The sequence below is a fragment of the Callorhinchus milii genome, unplaced genomic scaffold, assembly GCF_018977255.1.
Source record: "Callorhinchus milii isolate IMCB2004 unplaced genomic scaffold, IMCB_Cmil_1.0 Scaffold13, whole genome shotgun sequence".
Taxonomy (NCBI): domain Eukaryota; kingdom Metazoa; phylum Chordata; class Chondrichthyes; order Chimaeriformes; family Callorhinchidae; genus Callorhinchus; species Callorhinchus milii.
Genome location: NW_024704754.1, coordinates 2,772,908 through 2,793,486, shown reverse-complemented (window position 1 = coordinate 2,793,486; position 20,579 = coordinate 2,772,908). Strand labels below are relative to the sequence as shown.

The 20,579-nt window shown below is 42.7% G+C and overlaps 1 protein-coding gene across 1 annotated transcript in view; it reads left to right on the top strand.

Moving 5' to 3' along the window:
• Positions 1 to 1,236: 1,236 nt before the first annotated feature.
• sec24a (SEC24 homolog A, COPII coat complex component) overlaps positions 1,237 to 20,579 on the top strand; it is a 29,654-nt gene continuing 10,311 nt past the window's right edge. The window contains exons 1-13 of the mRNA XM_042339867.1: positions 1,237 to 1,489; positions 6,833 to 7,432; positions 11,087 to 11,266; positions 13,721 to 13,798; positions 14,017 to 14,171; positions 14,604 to 14,788; positions 15,262 to 15,364; positions 15,702 to 15,828; positions 17,101 to 17,210; positions 17,629 to 17,741; positions 18,238 to 18,356; positions 18,953 to 19,008; positions 19,605 to 19,811. Coding sequence (XP_042195801.1) covers positions 1,411 to 1,489; positions 6,833 to 7,432; positions 11,087 to 11,266; positions 13,721 to 13,798; positions 14,017 to 14,171; positions 14,604 to 14,788; positions 15,262 to 15,364; positions 15,702 to 15,828; positions 17,101 to 17,210; positions 17,629 to 17,741; positions 18,238 to 18,356; positions 18,953 to 19,008; positions 19,605 to 19,811 — 2,112 coding nt within the window. The 5' untranslated portion in view covers positions 1,237 to 1,410. The remainder of the gene's footprint in view (positions 1,490 to 6,832; positions 7,433 to 11,086; positions 11,267 to 13,720; positions 13,799 to 14,016; positions 14,172 to 14,603; positions 14,789 to 15,261; positions 15,365 to 15,701; positions 15,829 to 17,100; positions 17,211 to 17,628; positions 17,742 to 18,237; positions 18,357 to 18,952; positions 19,009 to 19,604; positions 19,812 to 20,579) is intronic.

Genomic DNA, 20,579 nt, shown 5'->3' with positions numbered 1-20,579 from the left:
GACGCTTCCGGGCGCCATCGGCTGCCGCTTTTCGCCCACGAAATGGACGGTCGATTCACTTTACAGCGTATATCCTGTGAAGCGCTTTGAGACGTTTCCAAGACGGGATAAGGCGCTGTATCAAATGCAAGGATTATTATTGTTGCAAATATTTTAATCAAAATTGTTTTTTTTATTAGCGGTGAGTCGAATTTTGTTTTTCTATTCGAAATAACCTTAATATTGGAACCCCATTTCTAACGCATTGAAATGTTTCTAATCTAGATCTTCTTTATCTCATGAAACTTGAACACTGTTTCTAGTAATGTGACCTTGATGACACTGTGCTTTTTAAAGGATTATCTTTGCGGCGTTTTGCGCAAAAGCAATTAACTTTAAAGATAGCACAAAGTCAAAAAAACGACACAAATGTCGTGTTGGCAAATGTCGGGGCAACGATCGTTAAAAAGTAACGTTCGTAGCGTATTCAGGGAAATCATAATAATCTTAGCATTTGAAGAATGCCTTTCACGTCATTGAAACATCTCGATGCCCACTTTTTGGACAAGACTGTCTTCGCCAAAAAGCTCCGAGGATTCTTCACTCATACAATAACAAAGTAATCTGTGGTTTGCTGTATGGGTGCAAGAATCGACTCGGTGCTCTGAGAGCCGTGGCAACAGTGAATGGCACATTTTGTGTTTCTGCCCGAACAATAGCAAGTGTAGGTGTTGATCATGTTGAGGGGGGAAGGCAACCGAACCTCGACGTGGAGGCGTTTCATTGGGGGGGGGGGGGGGGCATTTACGAGGAAATTAGATAAACATGAACAGAAGACGTTCGTGGGGAAACCTCGCGGGTTTGGGAGTAAGGGAGATAATAATAATAATAATAATAATAATAATAATCCTTGCCTTCGATATCGCGCCTGATCACGTCGCTCCGTGGTGACGTCTCAAAGCGCTTCGCGGGATACGCCGCAAAGTGTAGTGACTGTGTGTTGTGTGGGGGCGAAGAGAGATGGTATCATTGGAGGAGCAAACACCAACATCACACACACACACACATGAGGGGGGGGGGGCAGTTGTGGGGGAGGGGGTGGGGGAGGGGTCTGATGAATCTCTATGGTTTCCCAGTGGAGGAGGGAGGGGGGGGGAGAGGGGAGGGCGGACGGACACTCGCGGGTGTAACGCCGGAAGTGCCACGTGTACCGAGTGCGCATGTGCGAGAGCAGCCCCACTCACTTCCGGTGGACTCTGGAACTGAGCGGAGCCTCGGGCCCGGCGGGCGCTGGGGATGAGAGAGCGGCCTCCGCGCCCTTGGAGCCTCGCCACAGGCCCCGCGCGCGCGCACTGCCACTGACCGACCGACCCACCGACCGCGAGTGAGGGAGGGAGGGAGGGAGGGAGTGAGTGAGGCGAAGCCGCCATCATGTCGGGAGGAGGTGCCGGTGCCGCCGCCGGATACAACGGCCAGAGCGGCGGAGACGCCCTGAGGCCCTGCATGAACGGTCAGTGTGTGGGGAGCGGGCGGTGGGGGAGGGAGAGTGTGAGGCCGAGGGTTGGCGGGACAGGTGGGTGGGGGTGAGGGGGAGAGTTGCTGACACACCAGGGTTACCGTCCCCCCCCTCCCCCCTACACCCACCCTCCCCCCTACACCCCCCCCCCACACCCCCCCCCCACACCCCCCCTCCCCCCTACACCCCCCCCCCCCACTTTACTGGGATTGATTGTGTGTCTGTCTCCCGTCTCACCGGGTGTGTGGCTGTGAGGAGAGAGAGAGAGACCCGGGTTCACGTTCACGTGGGTTTCTGACGTGTAATCGTTTGGTCTAACAATGTCTCCGCCGCTGTGTGTGTGTGTGTGTGTCAATGCCTGTATGTGTGTGTGTGTCTCTGGGTGTCTGTGTGTGTGTGTGTCTCTCTGGGTGTGTGTGTATGTGTGTCTCTAGATGTGTGTGTGTCTGTGTGTGTGTGTCTGTGTGTGTGTCTCTGGGTGTGTGTCTCTGTGTGTGTGTGTGTGTCTGTGTGTGGGTCTCTGTGTGTGTGTGTGTCTGTATGTGTGTGTGTGTGTGTGTGTCTCTCGCAAGCGGCGCTTTGTCCTTCTGCCGGTGGCAGTGTGCACCTGTCTCTGCCCCTCTCGTTCTCCCCCTCTCTCTGTGTTTGTAAACGTGTCACACTCATAAGCTCATGAAGAATTTGCGAGGCGAAAAGATGAAGCACCAAGGTCCATCCATCTAGTTCGACTTCCACCATCCTGGCAGTCAGTCCTGGCTTGACCTGTGGTGCCTCCCCCACCCCCAACTATATACTGTATTTATCCCCAGATATTATTTTCTAGCAGAAATCTACCAAATATTCAGTCACTAACCTCACCCACCCCTCCTCTGTTCAATGTCCGAGTAATAAATGAGAGCCTGACTTTCTGGTCTCTTCAGCCCGTGGTTGATCTCAGACAGCCATTCGTCCCAAACTAAACTAACTAAAACCTGTTCAGTGAGAGGAATTCATTCCTTTTTTAAAAAGCATTTATGGAGAAAAAATTCCGTCACTCTACTCTTTCGCAAGAGCTGTAAGTCAGGGTGTTAATTTCAAACAACAGCAACAACAAAATTCCATTTGTATAGCACCATCCACGTCGGGAAAACGTCACAAAATAACCGTGTGGGATTGTGGTATTCAACATCATTGGATCTTTTGTGTGCAAGTGGAGGCTTGTTGTTCTCTGACTGATTGCCTGGAGGCTGCTCAAAATATTGATAGATTTGTGACTATACATACCGCATTGTTAACAAATTCGGACTAATTGTGGCATTATTATATACATGCTCTCCCTGAAGATCACAAAATTTGAGGCCCAATCTTGATTGTAAAATGGGAGAATCCTGCTACTCTGTACTTTTGGCATAGTTTTGAAAATCTGATTTGAACTACTTGAGTTGCATCCTCATTTCCAGGTGCATATTATTTAGAAAAAACGATTTTGGGAGAAAATATACTTTTGCAGACTGCGTAGAATTGAAAGATAACTGTCATTATGCTCTGAAAAGTCTCGAGTCTAGGAACCTTCCTCCCACAAAGTCTGATTTTCTAAAGACCATTACACAAAACTCCCAAAACACCATCCTTAGAAACCTGCAGTGTTCAACCCAGGCCTCCTGCTCTTTTCAGTTATTTTCCCCCAGTAGTTTAGAGCCACTGTTCTTCTCTGGGGTAATTGGATATATCTTGACACGTCTTCATCTCCAATCCCATTCCTAAAAATGATTTGTCCGCCAGTGTGTGGTTCTGCCTTGCAATTCGTTCGTTTTCACACAAGCTTCAGCTAAGTATGAGAAATCCATTGATGTCCTCTACAGTACACAATCCTGCGGTCCATCCTCTCTTGGCCTTTGAAGGTGGTGACTGACACTCAATAGAGAATTACTTTAAATAGATTTTGAAATGTAAAAATGAGAGTAATGTATCAATGGCCGCAAATGACAATGGGGCCAAAAAGCAGCTTGAAATGTTTTAAGAATTGCTGTTCGAGTTGTTATCGAATCGGCTTTCGTTTCGCCCTTTCAGGCAATGCATTCCAGATCCGAACAACTCGAAAAAATACTTTTATGTACTTCCTATTGTTTCCTTATCCCTTGCAAATTCCAAGAACTACTGAACACTTCATAGCACCAAGTTGGCTGTGCTCTAGTGTCCAGATTACTACATAAAATACATCACCCAGTAAAGAAATTTCATGTAAAGTGTAGAATGTTGTACAACTGACGTGGCAAAGACAGTGGAAATGCTGGTAGTCACAGGTGCGCAGTGATGTAACACATTTTTTTAGTTTCTCTTTAAAAAGTATCTGTATGTGGGTGTAAAAGTTGCTGTGTTTTTGTAAAGAAGTTTAAAGCTGTTAAAACATTCGGTATAAATTTCAGTGTAGGATCTGCTAAATGCTGGCCGACACCCCAGGGTATAGGAGTGGCCAATAATGCAACGTGGATGAAACATCTTCAGTTGTGAAGCTGAGCTGCTTCGCAACTTCACCATCTGCACGTTGTCTGGTGAACTTCGGTGGTAGAAGTGTTTTCTGCTTCCTGTGATAAAACAATTCCAAAGACTTTTTCGATTGGATCTTATATTCAGAAGCTTTTCATTTTAGATTTGAATTTGACCTAATCCAACTTTTTTGTTTGTTTGTTCTGACTTTTGTGTTGACTTACAGTTGTGCGTTTGTCCAGACTGTTATTTCTAAGAAAATTATAGTACTGCAGACTATATGTTTTGTAGAATAACTTCAAGCAAAGATCATCGACCATTCAGAAAATAATGCTGTAGTTTGAAAAATACATGAAATAAAGTGTAGTTGAAAGTGTAGAATTTTTATATTGAGCGATAATGCCTTGTCTTTCACTCTTGCCTTTTCTATCAGAAATTTGTCGGTTCAAACAACACATTGCTACCTGTTTTCTATTCGGGTGGATGTTAAAGATCCTAATTCCAAATAGAAAAACAGAAGGATGTTTTGAGTAGAGTATTGACTAGTGATCATCTGAATTAATTGGTCATTTACATCAAAGCTTCTTGGGAAATTGACTGCTGTTTTTGTGTACAAATACAGTCACTGCATGTGAGAGCAATACCTGTGAGACATTTTAATTTCAGTGTTTGGGGCACTATTAAACAAACTTTATCTTTTGTGGTTTGGTTTGTGACTTGGCTCCTGACTCTTGAGATGTGCGCACAACTTTTTCAACAGATTTTTAAATGGGGCAGCAGTGAAATGAGAGTACTGCTACCTTGGCCAGTCATTTAATTGCAATGTCAGTATAGTCATTGAGATTATCTCTTCAGAATCCCATTCTAGTTAAACATTGATGCTGCTGCAGCTAATGGTCAATCCCGACATTATCTGCACTAAAAGGTAGCCAAGAAAACAATGGATCCTGTGTAATTGTCTGATCATTTTTTAAAGTTAAAATGATCACTGCACTTAAACAGAGGACAACCATTATCTTAAAAAAAATGCAAAATACTGCAGGTGCTGGAAATCTGAAACAAAAACAAGTCGCTGGGAACACTCAGCAGGTCAGGCAGCATCTGTGGAGAAAGGAAAGTGAGTCAGGTTTTTTTTGACAACTGTAATCTATTCATATCTTATTTTATCCTCACTTTGTTTTAGTAATGTGCATTATCTTATGATCATACCAATCACAAATGCATTAAACCATGATACGTACCTGGTTATTCAATTCAACAAAGCATACCAACACTACGTTTTACAGTATATCCTGTGAAGCGCTTTGAGGCATGCTTCTGATGTGAAAGCTCTGAGATGCTACCCTGCACGGAGAGCGCTATATCAGAGCACGTTGTTGTTGAAAGGCACTACACTAAATGTAAGAATTGTTGTCACGATTCTCTTTTTAAAAAAAAAACCTTGTGGCTGCATACAAAATTCAGATACCTAATTTTTCCGTCTGCTTAAATGCTAAATTTATGTACACTGAGCAAAAGGAAGACTGGTTATATTAGTATGTAATAGGAAAATCCATTTCTTTATGCATTTAAATTGACCAGGCTTTGGGGCACACAGTGCGACTGTTTGCGGGCTGAATGATATAATAATGTAATAGTAATAATCCTTGCATTTGATATAGCGCCTTATCAGGTCTTCTAGACATCTCAAAGGAAATGTATCTTATTAACGCGAGCACAGAAATGCACACCCAGCATACATTAATAAGATATTATGATTTGCTTACAAGATACACAGTCTCTACACCTTGAAGTACTTGGAGATGTCCTCCTGATGTGACAGGCTTGTATCAAGTATAAGGATTAATTGGTCAGTGTATTAGCAGCAGCTTGGCTCTTTTCTGAAGCAATTTAGAGAAAAAGCTTTTTGAGTCTAAATGCTTTCCAAAACTGAGGTTCGCATACCTTTCCTATCCAATGTGAGTGATCTGCACACCATGCGGAGAGGGTATGGTTACCCTTCTTTCTGTCATCTAAAATAATGCAAAGCTTTTACTTTTAGTCTGAGGAAAACATCTAAAGCATTTGAATTGTTCTGGGAGGATTAAGATTCTTATTGCTGAGTGGAAGCTATTTATTTTTTATTGGACTTTTTAAACAATGATTTGTCTTGTAACTTGCTTTCCGGTGGCTGAATTTGCTGATCAATACCAAATGCAAGGATTACCCTAATTATTATCCAGCAGCAATCTCGGGATTTAAGCAATGATATTTCTTATGGGTTCAACCTTGTGGATTGCATTTAATTTGTTCCTTGGTTACTTTTAATTCCCCCCGCCTCAAATTCACTACTTTGAACCCCCCCCCCCCACCCACCAGGCCACTATCTTCAAAGTCTTAACATTGGTGCAGCCATAAACCTGAATGAGTTTCTTAGGTGTGTACCCCAAGGTACATAATCATTATAATAAAAAATGATGAAACGTATTTGAATTTTTTGAGCTTTGGTGATTTTTCTTATGGAATCTAACTTTTGCGCCAATGAGCACTTGTATCCTCAGTAATTGTGTCATGTCATATAAAAGTCATGACCAGAAAGCTTTTAAAATGTGTTCTTCGTAAAACGCTACGGGATTAGCTATGAATTTTGAAAGAAAGCCTGTGAACAAATGATATCCCAACCTTTTTATTCAAATGAATATCTCTAGAGCTTGTAAACCGATATTTTTGTCCTCTCTCGGTTGCAAATTGCGCCTTGAGTGGAGCCAATGAGATCCTGCTTCGAACGCATTTGCAATATCATTTTACTTTCGTGTTGGCTTGATAATCTGCATCTATCTGATCTAAATGCCTCTGTTGTTTTGTAACTGCATTCTATGTCCCTTTTCACAGGCCCTGTGCAGAACCAGTTGATTCAGCATCCTCCATTCTCCAATGAACAGGGGTATAACTTAGTTCCTCCAGCACCATATTCACAGCAAATCCCTTCGAAGGACTTTTCGCAGCCGATGGTTGGACAGGCCAACTACGGATATAGTCAATACGCTCAGCCTGCCGGAGGTTTTTCGAGCCCTGGAGAGAATGCCACAAGACCCCCCATGGGTCCTGCACTAAATGCTGCCCCACAACAGAAGGCAATGCCAGCTGATGGACTGAGCACGTCTGTGGCTACAAATCCAGGATCTTACTCGAGAATGCCTCCGCCTCCTCACGGCTCTTTCCCGCACGTAGCGTCTAACAGTGTTTACTCGCCAGCCGCAGTCCCATCACAGTCAAGTTGGCAGTACAGTGCCCCACAACAGTCCCGTCCTATCAGTCAGCCACCACTGGCTACCCCTTACCAAGCAAATCATGTCCCAGGAACCAGGCCGAGCCAAATACCTACAGAGCCCTCGTCTGTGCTTTACGGCAGTGGAGGTTCAAAAGCACCTGCAGGCACTCTGTATGCAAATCCAACTGGAGGACCTATTCCGCAGAACTATGTGAACCCAGGTAAGCGAGTTCTGCTCATTTTGTACTCTGGGATCATTTGCTGCTTGCAGAAATGTCCAGGGGGTAAAGATCATTTTAATAGAACAGTGTTCAATTGTCAGTATACATTTTATTTGCTGAGGGTTCAATGCTTTGGTATTTCTGGTGTTTTGTTTGGAATTTGGCAGGCTGAGCAAATGTTCAATTCACGCAGGCGGACAGAAAGAACACACCTGTCCTCTCACACTGTGGCCGTTTCCTGTACGGTGCTTCTTTAAGGGTCATACATGTTTCTGAATGATCCTTTCCACTTTTTTTTTACAAAAATGCTAGTGTGTCCAAATTAATTTTCCAGCTTCCCTTCATTGGGATATATATTCCTCTGCTCCTAGAAACAAAGAAACAGGAATAGGCCATTCAGCCCCTCGTACGTCTTAGAGTTTCCACAGTGCTGCGTTTTTCCGGAGTCACACAGTTGCTTACTCATCATGCAAGGTGAATGACTGGCTGGATTAGCACCGACTGCGTTGTGACAGAGGAGGTTGAAAGGTCCCTGTTGTTGGAGGTGAACATTGACCTTACGTTCAATTGACTACTAGCTAACTACCTCATTACAATACTCTTTAACAACAGGGTTTCTGATAAAGGTATTCTGCTAATAAAGCTCTTCTGGAATGCTTCTGGTACTAAAGTCTGTTCACAGTGCCAGATTAATGAGTGAATGAGCCAGGAGGAAGAGAAGGTTGAACTTTGGTTCATTGTGATATTTTGGTTGGAAAATCTGATATCAGTACAGAAATGTACATCTGCTTTCTTTATACTCTACCTACAGCAACGTTCTCGTTCTTTATTCTCTCCTCATTCCATCCCCCTGAGTGTTAGTGTCAAGTGTTTTTGTGTGTTATTTTAAGAATAGTGGTTCGTGGCGACATGGCTCAATCTGAAGTAAAATAAAGGGAAAGTAATTGGGTTAGATCAAGGTGGTCCAACTGGTAGCCCTCCCGCTCCCTCCCTCGCCAGTGAACTGTCCTGTCATGGCAGCAGCAGGAGCCCAGGGGATTAATGGGAGGACGCAGTTGGTAAGGAAACCTGCTCGCCTTTGCCTCGGCTCAGGAGACACTTCCTGACACTACATCAAAGAGCATCATTATTTCAACAACTTGCATTCACATAGCACCCTTCACGTGGGATAGAGTCCCGGAGCACTTCACACTGGCGAAGTCTTGATAAGGAGCCAGGGGGAGAGGGAGCGGGGGAGGTGACCGTGAGCATGATCAATTTCCAGTCTTGCAACATTGCACTTTGGCCTTTTGTTTGGACAAAATGTACAACACACTATGCCATTATGTTGGTTTTATAAGGCATGTCCCCTGTGGTGTTCTATCCGTATGACATTCTGGATATAATTTGTTTCCTTCATATTACATACATAAAGAGTATTAACGACTGAATTCCAAGGCTCCCAATCAAAGCTTGCACGAGCAGCAGAGTAGTCTGAAATGGGAGGTGTGTCATGCAAACCACAGATGTCATGTCTTCCAGGTGTTGAATACTGCTTTTGTATCCTTACCATGAACCTTTGCGCTAATTTTCTACTTGCATTGTTTTTATGCATTGCATCTTTGTTCCTCTCCAAAATTGCTGCAGTCTGCAAATTTGGGAACGTATCTCTGTAGAGGAAGTTCCACGCCACAGATCCTATTCTTCAAATCCTTTGAATAAACAATAATGCTTTATCTTTTTTTTCTCTTTTCCCCACCTCCCCAAACTTTCTACTCCATCCCCTCCTGAAGACATACTACAATAGGTTTTCTTGATCATTTGTTCCTTCTTTCCTGGGCGTGAGCACTGCTGTCCTGATGTACCTATTTCTGCATACACGTGGGACCTTCAAGTTCTGGCTCAGTACCAAATCACATCTATAGTAATAATAATCCTTGCATTTGATATTGCGCCTTGTCACGTCTTCAAGACGTCTCAAAACGCTTCACAGAATATACTGTAAAGTGAATTGACTGTATATTTTGTGGGCGAAATTTAAATGGGTAAATTTACCCATTTACCCACTGAACAGTGATGGGCGTGGGTTGGGGTGGATTATCTCGATGTTGCCAGTTAAAATCTGCAAGTGGAGTAGGGATTACTGCTACGCCAGCAGACTACATTGGAAAATGCAGCTGCCTTTCTGAAATCCAACTGCATAGTACAAATGTGGAGGGTATTATGCTATCGTGTCTGGCACTGCTCTTAATCCAGCATTGGGTGTGACCAGTTTTTGGAATGATTTCACAACTATTTATAAAAGATGAGAGTTTAAAAATATTGTTAAACCTCGACGAATTTTAAAATTCAGTCTGGCTCTCTCCCGCTATATGTGGCTCAGATAAAAATAAACAATTCTTATAGATGAGAGGTGAACATTACTGAATTGGTTAGGAAGCATTTGTAACTTGGTTTGGGTTTTATGCACTGTGCATTCTCAAAGCAGAAAATCAATTCTTGGGTTTATCAAGTAGCTCTTCAGTTCTCTCAAGGAAACCAATGCGGTTTTATACTAGAGGGCTGATCTACTCGGGCTGCTTTTTGTACACGCTTCCTTAGATGCCAACTTGTCTTTCAGCCACTGTGCCCCGAAGCTGTGGAACTCTCACCCTCAATCGCTTTGCCTTGCCCCCCTCCTTCATCTTCAACCGTGCCTATAGTCACTTTTCCCCTCCCCCTGGCTTGGCATCAGGCTCCGCAACTGTGAAGCACTCCGAGACGCCGTCCGGTGTGAAAGGCGCTGTATAAACGCAAGATGTTGTTGAGACAGCTGGTGATAACTGCAATGCACATGTGCAAAATATTGAAAGGTGCTCAGTGACTAAATACACAAAACTACAGTCAAAAATGCACATCTCTACTAGGAAATCAAAGAATTTTGCTCAAAATGAGATTGACCTTTTGGTCTTTTGTACTTTCAATGAATTGTGACAGTTAGTCATGTACAAATGTATGCAAAACGGAAATATAGGTCAATGTGAAAATTTCACATTGTCTGCTCGAGTGCTCAAATATCCAGTGGAACAACCATTTTTCTGAAGCTGGTCTATACAGTATATACAGTATATTGTGCTGCAGAGTAAAGTGGTAGTTTAAGAGATACATTGCTGTTGTGGGTAAATTGAGGTAATAATTTCATTTTATGGGTTTATTGGGACAACAGAGTGAATTGTTTCCAATACTAATGATCTCTGGCAAACTTATTGAGCTTGGAGGAAAGGGAGAATAAAAATGACTGGTGTTTACATACTAGGAATTTTTAAATGTGGTTTTGTAAGATCGTACTGTGCATTTTTGTTTGAAATGAATGGCCCTTTGTGATTAGTTTCCATTAAGTACCTAATTGGAAAAATTCTAAAGAAGGATAAATAGTTATAGTCCTTGCATTTGACATAGGGCCTTATCACGTCTCTGAGACCTCTTAAAGCGCTTCACAGAATATACCGCAAAGTGAATTGACTATGTAATTTTGGGCGAAACTTGGCAGCAAATGCACACAGCAGTGTCTTGTTTTGAAGGGATTATACTTTATAATGCAGTGAACAAAGTGTGTGTGTGTATATATATATATATTTTATATATAAATGAACTTGCGTATGTAAATTCTTGTTAATGATTTCAATATCTCGACAGGATTAGGTCATGCACCAGTCAGCCAGCCAATACCTCGGATGTATCAGCCCGGCAGACCACCCCTGGGGGCCCCTCCACCAAGTGGAGGTGCTTCTATGATTAGACCAACTTGTCCTCCGGCAACAAATAGTCATGATAGACCATTGCCGCAAAACCTAAACTTCTCAGGAGGACTAGAAGGTAAGCCTCCCATGGATGAAAAAAACTTAATTATCAACTCTGATGCACGGATTGCTTATATAAATTGAGACAGAGAAACGTTAGATAATCCATGTCAATTGATGCCCTGTTTAATGATCCAAACCTATATATAGTCCAGTGTTGTGTAGAGTACGTTTTGCTAAATATAGTGAATGCTGTTTGGATTATATAACACAAACTGCTTGACAGGCGGTTTTAGCAGAGTACTTTTTAAGATGCTATAAACGCAATCATTTTAAAAGTTGCTCTACATTAATGCATTCCCCCCCAAAAAAAACTTTTTTCGGAAGCAGGTGTTTTTTTCTCTCGGGAAGAGGCCGTCTATAAATGTACCTTCATCCACAAGTTAGATTTGGAATGATGTGAGTGAGGTAAAGGACACTGACTATACCAACATGAAAGTAACACCTTGGGTGAGATATGAGAGGTTCATCCTGCGGAACTGTCAAGCAACACCAGTTCTGCTTTCAGGAGAAACGAGGGAATGGGAGGGAAAGAAGACGATGGGAATATTTTACTGCAGAATTCTGCTGCTCAGTGGACTCCAGCCTGCTTTACGTCCCCCGTTTTACCCGCCCCACCATTGGCGGGCAGGCCTTCGGCCTCTGCCCCCACACTCTGGAACTCCATCTCACAGTCCCGCCGCCTCACCCCTCCCTTACCTCCTTCGAGGCCCATCTCAAGACCCTCCTCTTCGACCGTGCCTTCGGTCACCCTCCTACCCTTACCCTCCCCACCCTCCACCATTCCTGATCCCAACCACCAGCTCGGGTGCGGATCCCTCGCTATCCAGATCTTTGGGACGTCCTCCTGACGTGGAACTCTCTAAACAAATGTAATTTATTGTTGTTGGTGGTGAAACTACAGTTCTACTTTGTCCTAAAGCTTTGCGCATTTTAAATGGTAAGTTAAGCATATTTAAATGATTGGGATTAAGGCGGTAAACCATGCATTCGGAGCCAGACCCTGCTTTTATAATGAGGAAATCCACGTGTGAAACATTTAATCTGTATTGGAAGAATTGTGAAAGGAAGATGAGTAAAGCAGAAAAGTTTTGTGTTGAGATAATGAGTTGTTAACTGTTCTCACGGTGGAGTTTCCTGCCATGTTTTTTCAGATTAAAAATTCAATATATTGGTTTAAGAATTAATTGTGAGCTAAGCAGTAGAGATAAAAGTGGTAATGGCACTTATTGCTTGTGGAGATGCATTTATTGGTGCAGGTGCTTTTAGAACATCATAAATATACAGTCAATTCACTTTACAGTATGTTATGTGAAGTCCTCTTCCCTCCACAAGCTGCAGATCATCCAAAACTCTGCAGCTCGTGTCCTCTCCCAAACCAGGCTCCGAGACCCCATCACTCCCACCCTCGTCCGGCTCCACTGTTCCCCATCCCTCAGAGGATCGAATTCAAAGTTCTCGTCCTCACCTTCAAGGCCCTCCATGACCTGCTGACCCCTTATCAACCTGTCCGCTGAGTCCTGCTCCGACCATTGGCGGTCGGGCCTTTAGCCTCTCTGCCCCCACCCTCTGGAATTCCATCCCACATTCCCTTCGTCTTGCTCACTCCCTTGCCTCCTTCAAGGCACGCCTCAAGGCCCTCCTCTTCGGCCACCCTCTTACCCCCACCTCCCCCCCACCCACCCCCCCCCCCCGGTCCTAATCCCTGACAGTTCAGCGCCTTGGGACGTTCTCCTGACCTGAAAGGCACTTTACAAGTGTAATTTGGTATTGTATCTTCACATTTCACAAGCAAATGCAACATGATGTGGAAATTATTTAAATTTCATGGAAATGTTACATTTGTAAAAGACAGATAAAGTGCCATTTTATGAGCTTGGATTTTCATCTCAAGCCATTTGTACCTTCCTGGAATATCTAAAATACTGAACATAAATGCCAAAGTGTTTTGCATCCACTGCCCAATAATGAGTTTGTATGCGTTGCTTTGAATTTGAATAATATCCCTTTGCTGTGTATTTTAGGCATCTTAACTAAATGGGTAAAGCAAGTGTATACTGTCCATTTGGTTCATCTTCTATACAAAAGTATATTCAAACTCAGTGTTAGTTTATTTTAAATGACTTCTAGTTTAAAAGGAAGTCAATTTGCACACAGCAATGTACCACAATACAAAACTGTACCACACAAATTACTTCTGTAGTGAAATTGGGCTCTAGTTGAGGGGAGAGAGAGAAAATCAGTGTTTTCAAGAGTATTGTTGAATTTAACATGTTCCTTCCTGGAAGTCTGAAAATTCTGTAATATAATAAGAATTCTTGCATTTGATATAGCGCCTTAATACATCTCCGAGACGTCCCAAAGCGTTTAACAGAATATACTGTAAAGTGAATTGACTTTATATTTTGTAATCCAGATGTTAATTTTCAGGAGTATAACTATAAATACCCGATGCAACTTTCCATTTCAGGAGACAACTCCAGAACCGGTAGTGATCAACCTATAGTTTCAAACAATTATGATGTTTTGGAAGGCGGAGGCTGCATGGGTAAGTGTTTTTTTAAATTGCTCTTCTTAATACTGATGTTACTCATTGCTTTCCGGAGATGTTGGTGTTCACAGCAATGTTCATTGGTGGTCCAAGTCTTCTGGGAAGTTCTCTCATACTTGCATGATGTACAATCTTCCAAGACTTGTTTTATTTATATATCAAATAGAGCACCACTTTTCTTGATGTGCATTTTAAGTGTATCTTGCTTTCACCAGTGCAACCTCATCAACCAGCTGTAAAGCATGGCAAGACACTCGGCCATTCGTATCCCTCCTTGCCCCCCGGCTACCAAAACCTACCTGGCCCTGGAATCGCAGGTGGTCAACCTCCTACTCAGGTCAACAGTGCAAGACCACAGCAGTTTCCTCAGGTAAGTGCTGGAACTGAGAATCTCGCTGAATATCAAATACTCACTGCTAGAACCAACTGTCAAATGGTGCAAAGCTCTGTTTTTAGTGGACTAATAGACATGGATTTAAAGCAACAATTCTGCCATATGTTTGGAGTTCCTGATATTGGCCAGTGTGTACATTATTAGCTTCCCCCTTGGAGGGAGTCAATATCCTGTGAAGGGCTTTGAGACGCCTCAATGGCATAACAAGGCGCTATATCAAATGCAAGGATTATTATTAATATTGCTGTGTTCTTGAGTACAGTATTATAACAAGATAATGCTGTGGTATTGAAGCTTTTCTGCCAAAGTTATCTTGCCTGGTTTCCAATCAGCTGTTTGGAAAAACTCTTTGATAAGATCCTGGAATGAGTAATGATTTGTTCTCACTGATCAAACTCTCCTCTTCAGGCTCCTCTTGGGATGAATACACTGACAACCTCCATGGGTGGCCTTGGTCTACAACAGAACCAGCAGCCAGAAGGGCTGAGACCTGTGAACCTTCTGCAGGAGAGAAACATTCTGCCTTCAACTCCCGTCAAAGCCCCAATTCCAAACCTGCACAAAGATCTACAGAGATTGAATTCCAAATCAGAGTGAGCTCCATCAGCTGTCGCTTATTCTAACATTGCTATCCTCGGGTGTGGTGGTGGGGGGGAATTGGAGAGAGAGAGAGAGAGGGCACTGCTGATAACAGATTAGCCATCTTGGCATGTCGACAGGACTGGAATGGGTTCTTTCCACTCAACTTTAACGCTGCAGATCAAAGCCCTAATCCTGGTCCTAGCTAAACAGACAGCGGGTTGCTTGGGAGATAATTCTCTCAATGGCAGCTATACTGTGTTAGCTGGTTAACTTCCATCAGTACCCCAACACACCATGGCCTTCCCAAACCTTAGCTTACGTCTGCCTGTAGCTAATAACAGGTAATTAATTAATGAGGAATTGGGGAAGCAGAATAAATTACTCCGGGCAGAGTGCACACTCCATTCCAGGCAAAGGGTCGGAGAGCCAAGTGACCTTCATACATTTAACCTTGCTAACATTGAGTATTTTATTTTCAATTTAGCGTGTTCAGATGTACGCTGACCAACATCCCTCAGACTCAGTCTTTATTGAACAAAGCTAAGCTTCCATTAGGACTGCATCTGCATCCCTTCAGAGATTTATCGGTAAGACGGTTAATCTTTCAGTAGCCAAAAAAAAAAGAAAAACTGCATATGCATTATTCCTCCGTTGTTGCCTTTGGCCTAGCTATAACTTGACACACACAGCAATTTGGTTGAGATCAGGAGCTGGGAAGAGGCAGCGGAATATAAAACTGAGTAATGTGGTACCACTTGTTCGTTCATTGGGGTTCTGCTGCCTGATCTTTCAAGTCATTGTTTCAAATGGCCTTACAGTTAATTTTAATTCTATATTTGATCTTATTTTTGTTAACGCTGCTGGAGGTAAATGTGTTGTTTATGTTGTTCATTCTTTAATGCTTAGTTTTGCTTCTTGTTGCAGCAATTACCTGTTGTCACATCCAGTACCATTGTTAGGTGTCGTTCCTGCCGGACGTACATTAACCCCTTTGTTAACTTTCTGGACCAAAGAAGATGGAAATGTAACTTGTGCTATCGAGTTAATGATGGTAAGTTTGCTGAAAAGGAGCAAATTTAATTTGACGGGCGGACGGCCATGATGATGTAGTGCACAGAGCTTAGGAATTCCGTGCTGTTTGCTGGCCTCAGCTGGAACTACATAGGGTTAGGGATGGGATAGCCAGTCTGGGTTCCTGCTCCAGGTCCCTCTACTGGTTGTGTGCTTGTGCCTAGGGACAAGCACACCTTGGCCCTCCGGCACCTTGGGACGTCCTCCCGACGTGAAAGGCGCTAAACAAATGTAATTTTGTTGTTGTGTGACAGGCAGGTGCTAGGCTTGGGCCGGTAACACTCAATGTCAAGACTCACACATGGACAAAAAACACTTGGGCGTGGTTCCAGAGAGGAGCCAGAGCCTAAGGAACCACATCCTAGCAGGAGGAGGAGGTTAGGAGCTAGAAGTGAGATGTAGGCCAACAGGGAGAAAATTCTAATCCTGTAGCTCGTGGCATAGCTTGTGTGCAAGGGGCCAGCAATGCCATCCAATTCCCACGCCCGTGGGTAGCAAAAAACTGATGGATTATTATGACATCAGCGGTGTATGGGATCCATTGCCATATCCATTGTGTTGTAACAGGACCACACTGTATATTAGTTTTGAACTCTGCAAGTACTTTGCTAATGAAATGCTAGTAGAGAAAACTTGAAGCCAAATCTTGCAATGTTGTATCGTTAAGGTGCAGATTGTCATGCAGTTCCTTAAAAACCTGAACTGCTGAAGAGATTGGATGCTTGGGTCTTACAAGCCATTTGGTTCTAGCACTTCACTGCCAGAGATCTGGGAATGGGCTTCCTGCTTACAAAATTCAGTCATGACACTTTACAGTAAATCCTGTGAAGAGGTTTGAGTCACCCTACTGATATGAAAGGCATGAAAACATTTGCACACACCACGTGTTCTAAAAGAATGGGGTATCTGAAAAGTGATCTAAAAGAATAAAGATTACTATCTAAATAGAACAAGAATGCATCTATTACTGAAGCATTGCGCTTTTAAGTGAGTTGTCTTTTGCCAGTGTCAGACACTGAAATATTTACTATTCTATCGCTAGCATTTCACTAGACATTGTATCAGTTTTGTAGAAAGGCAGGCCTAAAAAAACAGGCATTCTAATACTATTTTGCCCACAAAATATAGTCGATTCACTTTACAGTATATTCTGTGAAGCGCTTTGAGACAACTCGAAGATGTGATGCAAGGATTATTATTTAGATATCTGTGTATTTAAGAAAAAGTCTGACAATTGTTGTACAATATTTAGTCCCAGAAGAATTCATGTATAATCCAGTGACCCGATCATACGGAGAACCCCACAAGCGGCCAGAAGTTCAGAGTGCAACGATAGAATTTATTGCTCCTTCAGAATACATGGTGAGTGCAAATGTTTTCATAACACAATTTCTACACTTTATCCAATTTATAGATGTTACATTGCGGCTGAAGTTGGCTCTTATTCAAGCACATTTGTGATGTACAAAATTGTCAGGTTTGTGAATTGAGTACATGCATTTGAGTACATGCATAGTTTGCATTTAAGATACCAATGCTGCTTTTTATTCAGATCAGAAAGTCACAAATATGCCATGTGCGTGATATATATCCTTCCCCAGTGTTCTGTGTATCTGGATTGGAACATACAGATCCTGCGTACAACATTTTTGAAATGTTCTTGTGGTTTGGAGTTCCTGCTTAATTGTGAAGGGCTTTGAGACGCGACAAAGATGTGATAAAGAGCTATATCAAATGCAAGGATTATTAATTATTAATCAACGTCTTTTTTTCCCCCCAGTTGCGTCCACCACAACCTGCAGTGTATCTGTATGTCTTGGATGTTTCTCATAATGCAGTAGAATCCGGATACTTAAATACCGTCTGCCAATCCTTGTTGGAAAATCTGAACGTGTAAGTTTCATTTTTTTTNCCTCTGGGTTTTAGTTGTTCACTTCTGTCATTGAAATTCCATCAGAGTGAGTGCAGCGAAACCCTTTACAGCACTATCAGCTGGATTCAGGTGTCTCACTGACCATGTTCATAGAGTACTGCCTGACTCAGGAAAGACTTGGAGGAGCAGACCAGTCAATGGGGGCAAGGATTCTTCTTCCCACTTGGCTCCTGTTAACCCTGCAAGTCACAATTCTGGTAAGATGAGACTAACTGGACAAGCAGTGGGTTGTTTGGCAGACAGTGCTTTCTTTCAATGGAAGCTACGTGGTTTTAGCTGACTAAACTCCAGTAGCCCCCTTACTCACATCACTCTGGGGTACTGAAAGCCTTGGCTCTTCCCAAACTGCGAGACGATTCATCTACAAGACACCAATACAGCCGGGGACAGAAATTGAAACTCATCACCTGTTTTAGAAGAATCCGATAAACTAATTATCTTTTTAATCCCCCGCAGGTTGCCTGGTGATTCCCGCATGAGGATAGGATTCATTACATTTGACAGCACTGTCCATTTCTACAATCTTCAGGAGGGTCTGTCTCAGCCTCAGATGATGGTGGTTTCAGATATAGAAGGTATGCTTTCAACTAGCAGAAGAAGAATTCATTTTGCTGGTGTCACGTGGCCAATTTAAAGTATCGGCCTGGCTCTGTTCTTAGCGCTCTCACTGCTGCGTCAGCAGGTTGTGGGTTCAAGTCCCGTGTCTGAGGCTTTCAGCTTGTGGTCTAGGCTGACATTTCAGTCCAGCCCAGGGAATGCTGCATTCTCTTGAGTTTCTGTCATTTAGATGATTTTGACCGAAGTTCAGTTGGATTATGAAAGACCCAAGACTTTCAAAAGGGGAAGTGTCCTGCCCCACAATCGTACAGTTAATCAGGTAGTGGACAGTGGTTACTGTGAAGTGTCAGATATTTTAATGTCTTCACAAACTATATCAAATGCGATTATTAATAATAATAATCCTCTCCCTGTAATGACATGGGTGGATATTTTATTTGATATTTTGCTTTAGTTGCTAGTATATAATCAATGAAGCAAGGAAGTTTGAGTGATGAGGAAAGGTTACTAAAGTGGGTTTCTGTGTGTACAGTGAGTATATACCCACAATGGGTAATCATCGAAGATTGATGTTGATCCAAATGGGTTTGAAAATCTTGCTCTTCTTTTGCAGATATCTTTATTCCAACTCCAGATAACTTGTTGGTGAACTTGAATGAAAGCAAAGAGGTAAAACATATCTTGAATATCTGTATGGAACCTAGTACAGTGGCCTTCATTGTAGAGCAGTTGTTGAAGTCAATAAAATTCCAACCTGCCTTGCAAAAGATAGCTGGTTTCACTGTGCATGGTTGCAGCCCAGTTGGTTTCTGTGCTTAAACCTTGTCTGACTTCCAGGTCACCTTATAACAAGCGTGCGTTATATATTGTTTTATACTGCTTTAACTTGAGCAGGCTGTAAAGCTTTTGCAGTTGTGGATTGACTATTTCAGAGCCCATCATCCAATCGTGCTTGTTGATGTAATTTATAGATTCATCCAGCACCTTATCGCATGACCTCCAGATTCATGGCCTAATGTATTAAAAGTATACATTTGGGATTTATGGTACTTGATGTGCTACAAATATTCTAAAGGCTAGATTTTATATTGAACGGTGATGATTATTACACGCCGAGTGAGAATACTATTGCTGGCCAGGTTTCAAAGACTTTCCTGCATTGCGATGTTTTTAAGATTGTTGTACATCGAATATAAAATTTAAAAAAAAGGTTTGAAAGTAAGTAATACACTGAACGTATTTTTTTCTTGTTTTTTTTTTTTAAGTTGATCGAGGACTTGCTGAGAGCTTTGCCGCAGATGTTTAGCAACACTTCAGAGACCCAAAGTGCCCTGGGGCCTGCACTGCAGGCGGCGTTCAAACTGCTGTCACCCACTGGAGGTCGAGCCTCTGTCTTCCAAACACAGCTGCCTTCAATAGGTGTGGGGGCTCTAAAACCCAGAGAGGATCCCAGCCAGAGGTCCAGTGTAAAGGTAGTACAGTGCCATCCTGTGATCGTAGCATGTTTTAACTGCTCCGTAGTGATTGTCCAGCGCCTTGGGACGTCCTCCCGACGTGGAAGGCGCTATACAAATGTAATTCTGTTGTTGTTGTCGTGCTTTTTCTTACGTGAAAGTCCAGAAGTTAGGAACGATGAGCCATCGGGCGTCACGTCTGTGTTGCTTTTGTTAATAAAACACCTTATTTTCTTGAAATCAGATAATTATTCATCAGATAATGCTCGATGATTATTTTTATTATCACTTGTGTTTGGCCCACAAAATACACAGTCAATTCACTTTACTGTGTTTTCTGTGAAGCGCTTTGAGACATCTCAAAGACATGATAAGGCGCTGTATCAAATGCAAAGATTATTATTACAAGGTTTGAATATTTTGAGCTGAGCAGCTAATGAGCCATCTCCAGCGTTGACACACTGACTTGTTAATATCTTCACTCCTACCCCATCCATATTTATTAGGAAAGTTTTAGCTTGTTACTGCAGATAGAGGTCTTCATCTGGTTAGAATCTAAGCGCTCTGGGATGCTACCCGCGTAAAGGACTATATAAATGCAAGTTGTCGTTATAGAATTCTCTCAAAAATCCCAAGGTACTAACAAATATTTAAGAAACAAAATACTGTCGCTGTGTGAGATTCTGAAGAAGGCTGTTGCTCATGCCTCGAGTGTTTTTACACTTTAGGGGGTTACCTCTGGTTCATTGGGCCTCTCGTAACTTGCTCTAAGAAGGATATGTTGTA